Source organism: Montipora foliosa, chromosome 8, assembly GCF_036669935.1.
Source record: "Montipora foliosa isolate CH-2021 chromosome 8, ASM3666993v2, whole genome shotgun sequence".
In the NCBI taxonomy this organism is placed as follows: domain Eukaryota; kingdom Metazoa; phylum Cnidaria; class Anthozoa; order Scleractinia; family Acroporidae; genus Montipora; species Montipora foliosa.
This window is the reverse complement of record NC_090876.1, coordinates 4,323,267-4,327,390: the sequence shown is the minus strand read 5'-3', so window position 1 is coordinate 4,327,390 and position 4,124 is coordinate 4,323,267. Positions and strand designations below refer to the sequence as shown.

General features: G+C 39.3%; 1 protein-coding gene across 1 annotated transcript in view; it reads right to left on the bottom strand.

Moving 5' to 3' along the window:
* Window positions 1-1,439: 1,439 nt before the first annotated feature.
* The window catches only part of LOC138013321 (uncharacterized), a 13,944-nt gene continuing 11,259 nt past the window's right edge, over window positions 1,440-4,124 (bottom strand). The window contains exon 5 of the mRNA XM_068860359.1: window positions 1,440-2,799. Within this exon, the coding sequence (XP_068716460.1) occupies window positions 2,480-2,799 (320 nt within the window). The 3' untranslated portion in view covers window positions 1,440-2,479. The remainder of the gene's footprint in view (window positions 2,800-4,124) is intronic.

The window sequence follows — 4,124 nt, the reverse complement described above, 5'->3', positions numbered from 1 at the left end:
CGCAATCTGATTGGCTAATTTGCCGTTGTCGATAAGAGTCCATACCACGCTGCTCGCGTCAACGTGTCGCGCAATGCCTTTTTCAGCTCGCGCTCTGAAAAAACAAATTCCTTTGACGTTGATATTAGGGCCGTTTATACGAGAGAAAATAAGCCGCGGCTAACTCTGGCCGCGGCTTACGTAAGCCGCGAACACCCCGTATAAATGGTACAAAATCCACGTTCACGGCTTTGTCAAGCCGCGGCTTATCCTGGCCAGAGAGTTTATACTCGTATAAATAGTTCCTTTCGCGGCTTACGTAAGCCGCGGCCAGAGTTAGCCGCGGCTTATTTTCTCTCGTATAAACGGCCCTATTGTGGTAAAAAACAAATCAAAATGTGGGTTAGTGTGGTCTGCACTCTTATCGACAACGAGTACGCCATTACAGTGAGTCCACAACAAATTTTCAGTTTCAGTTTTCAGTTTTCAGTTTCAGTTTATTTTGTTCGCCAGATGTTTTACAAAATTCGTCATAACTACAGTAATATTAAAATTCTGGCGAGGAAGCTCACGGGGAAACCATATGGGCTTATGATTGTGAGCTCCCTCTTAAAATATGCAGTATTAAATAATTTAACGTATGATCTATTGACGCACAATCAGAATAAGTATACCATAAGTTAAAAAAGCAAGCAAACGAGAACATAGACACAACACAAAACGAAACGGACTAGCTATTCGGTATGTATTATTCAACTCAAAAGGAATGCTTTCAGTTTTGTTTTAAAGTGAGAAATAGAGACTGCATTTTTGATATTATCAGGAAATGAATTGAAAAATTTAGGTCATTGGAATCTTATGGCAAAACGCCTTAAATTAGTTCGGAATGGAAAAATATGAAAAGCGTTTGACTTTCTAGTGTTATACGAGTGCATCTGATTATTAGTGAAAAACAATCCATTAAATATTTCTGGTAGCAAGCCCAATTTAAACAAATACATAAACGTTCCTAATTGGAAAAGAAAGATATCAGTAAAACGCAATATTTTCAATTCTCTGAACAGAGGTGCCACTGTAAAAACGCGTACTCGTTGTCGATAAAAGTACAGACCACGGTAAACCACATTCGATTTATTAATTACATTTGTCGAATACAACTGTTTGAATTAAGTTATAAAGGACTAATTTTACGATGTAAAATGATACATCAAAATACTTCGGAACTAATCCCTCAGAATAGTCCCGAGCTCCAGCCTCCGTGGGTGTTTGGTGGCAAACAGATTTACCACCTCATCCAAATCAATTTGAACTTGATAATGTATGTGCATTAGTGCGAGGGACGACAGCTTTTCCTGGCCCATGCATGCCCTATTGTGGCGCATATCTTGAGGAGCGCTCATTGAAATGTTCTGAATGCCCCCCCCCCCCCCCCCCCCCCCCCCATCCCCTGGTTACGGGCTTGTATTACCTCATAACCAATGCATCAGAGAGCCGTTAAGGTTATGAAAACTCGTCTTGTAAAAACTTACAAGGATCCAATGAAGCAATGTTAGAGCAAAGAAACACTTCTCGTCAAGACACAGGTCGTAGTCCAGCAAAAATGATGTTCAACCAAAGAACACGTAGTTTCCTGCCTAGCATGAGGAATAGCCCAAAGGACACTCCAGTGAAAGAAAAGCGTGAGGCAAGCAGGTGCAGTGTTAAGAAAGCTTATGACTGGAAGTCCCGAAAGCTCTCAGAAATAGATGTGGGATTAGGGTTAGGGTTATTCCGCCTCCAGTTCTTGATGTGACACCTTTGCCATGACCAGTGGAAGATCCACAAGCATGCTACCTATCCATGGACCCTCCAGATCTCTTAAAGTAAGCAATCAAATTGCAGGAAAAAGAAAGACAAAGAAAGCCATTGTGTGGCGAATTTTACAACTTTTGGTCCCAAAACGTTGCTTTAAGAAAAAATGCATTAATTTAATTGCTTCAAGTTTCTGAATGATGATAATGATCTCCTTCAGAATGAAGGCCTACATTTTGGGAAGTTTTCAACTTTCAGTGTTCATGCAATTTTGTGTCTGCTTTTTTCATATACCAGCAACTGGATCAATAAAATGTTGGTACTGACTAAAATCATGCAGCTGAGTGATCAAATTGTGCGATATCTAAATGGATGTAATAAAGTGGTAATTGAACTTCGTCTTATGCAATTTTGGTCTGAAATCATACTTGTGATTTCCAATTGAGCTCGGGCTGCCCCCTCGTTCGATTTTGAAATCACACAAATGATTTCAGCGCAATTGCCATTACTATACAACTACCTGATTGAAAGGAAATATTTGTGCGTTGGCTATGACATCAAGTATTGTTAAAATTCATATTACTATTGTAACGAAAACTAGAGAGCATTTTTCTTGTGGTTGCAGCCATGTTGATACACTTGGTCTTCTCTTAGTTTTTCAATAAGAGAAGGAATGTTCAATTCAGAACGCAGGGACTGGGTTTAGGAGTTAAGCATTAAACTGTCTGATTACGTGATCAATTGGAGCCCTGCAGATTGGACACGGGTCTCCTCGGTGCTTAAGCACCTGTGCACAAGCCCAACAGCAGCAACAGTGCCCTGTGTCGCCGTGGATAACTGTAGCATTCTTTGGCTGTTCCATGCAGATAATGCATTTGGTATCGCGATCTGTATCTTCAGGAAAAGCAACAGTATTGCCCTTCTCAGTTGTAAATGTGTGAACAACGTTCTCCTCTGTAGATAGCGAAAGACGGTCTCTAGTTATCCAAGGGTTTTCTTCCGGTTGACGATTGAAGCTAAATCCTCGCGCTGTAAGATATAATCAATAACCCCAACATGGTCAATACCCACAAATTACTTGAAATCAACATCTGATGTAAGCTTGAACAATAGAAATGCAAAAAATGGAGATATACATACATGTAGAGTATTCAAAGATACTCCTTACTTTAATAATATTGATTAAAACAGATACTTTATAACGAAAATCAAAGCACTTTATGCTGACCAAACACATCAGTAAACAGATGCATGCTATCAATCAGCCATTCCTATCCCAAAGCAAATATACAGAGGCGAGGCTAAATGTAGGGAAAAGAGCACAGTCATCTGAGATGAATATCAAAATGCTATGCGTGCTTTAGACATGGTTTGAGGTTATAAAGGGGAGGTGAATGACCTTTTCAAACTTATCTTATGATTCACATATTTTGTTTTGTTCTTTAACAACCTTCGGTTTACGTAGAGGCCCATTAAACATTCAACTGACTGAAAGCTCGGTTAGGGTTACTGGGTTAGGGTGTATAGGGCTTAAAACCTCCGTTCTTGGTATTCTTGTCTTCCACGTTTTACAAGTATTTGCAATATTTTAAAAATAGGTTTTTTTCAGTTTCTCCCAAAAAACAGTAGCTGGAAGCACTACTTTTGAAATGCTTCTTTCTTCTAATGTGCTTTGTGTCCTAAGACAAAAGTACATTTGATCTGATGAGTTCGAAATTTCACAAAATGATGAGTGAATTAGATAAGAATGTATTTTGTCTCCACTCCACAACAAATAACAACACAGCATCACTAAACCAAATAAGATTATTTTGGGAGGGCCTCTCTAAACCTCTATTGAAATAATATTCAATAAGATCTCTTTCGGATCCACTTGGCAAACCTTCATTGACAATTCTTTCTCCATCATCAACCTCAGCACTCGCCTCAACATTGCAAAAATCGCTGTCACTGGGCGCCATGTTTATAATGTCAAAATTGGTGCCAATATGACGAATCAGTTGGTTCCAGTTCTTCGCATCTGCCTGCGCGCGCACACTTTTTCGGTTACTTTGCAGAGTGCAGTATTTTTTGTTTGCAGCGCGTAAATTTGTGTTGGCATTGCGTGTTTGTCATTGATAGTTCGCAGTGAACTCGAAGTTTGTTGGCAGTGTGCCGTCTTATTTTGTTGTTAGTTTGTGAATTTATTTCATTTGCAGTGAGCTTATTCATTTCGTTAATAGCTTGCGAACTTATTTCGTTTGCAGTGAGCTCATTCATTTTGTCAATAGCTTGCAAATTTATTTTGTTTACAGTGTGCTGATTCAGTGTGCGGTTTTCAATTGAGTGTCGAAAGTAATTAGCGAATTACTTTG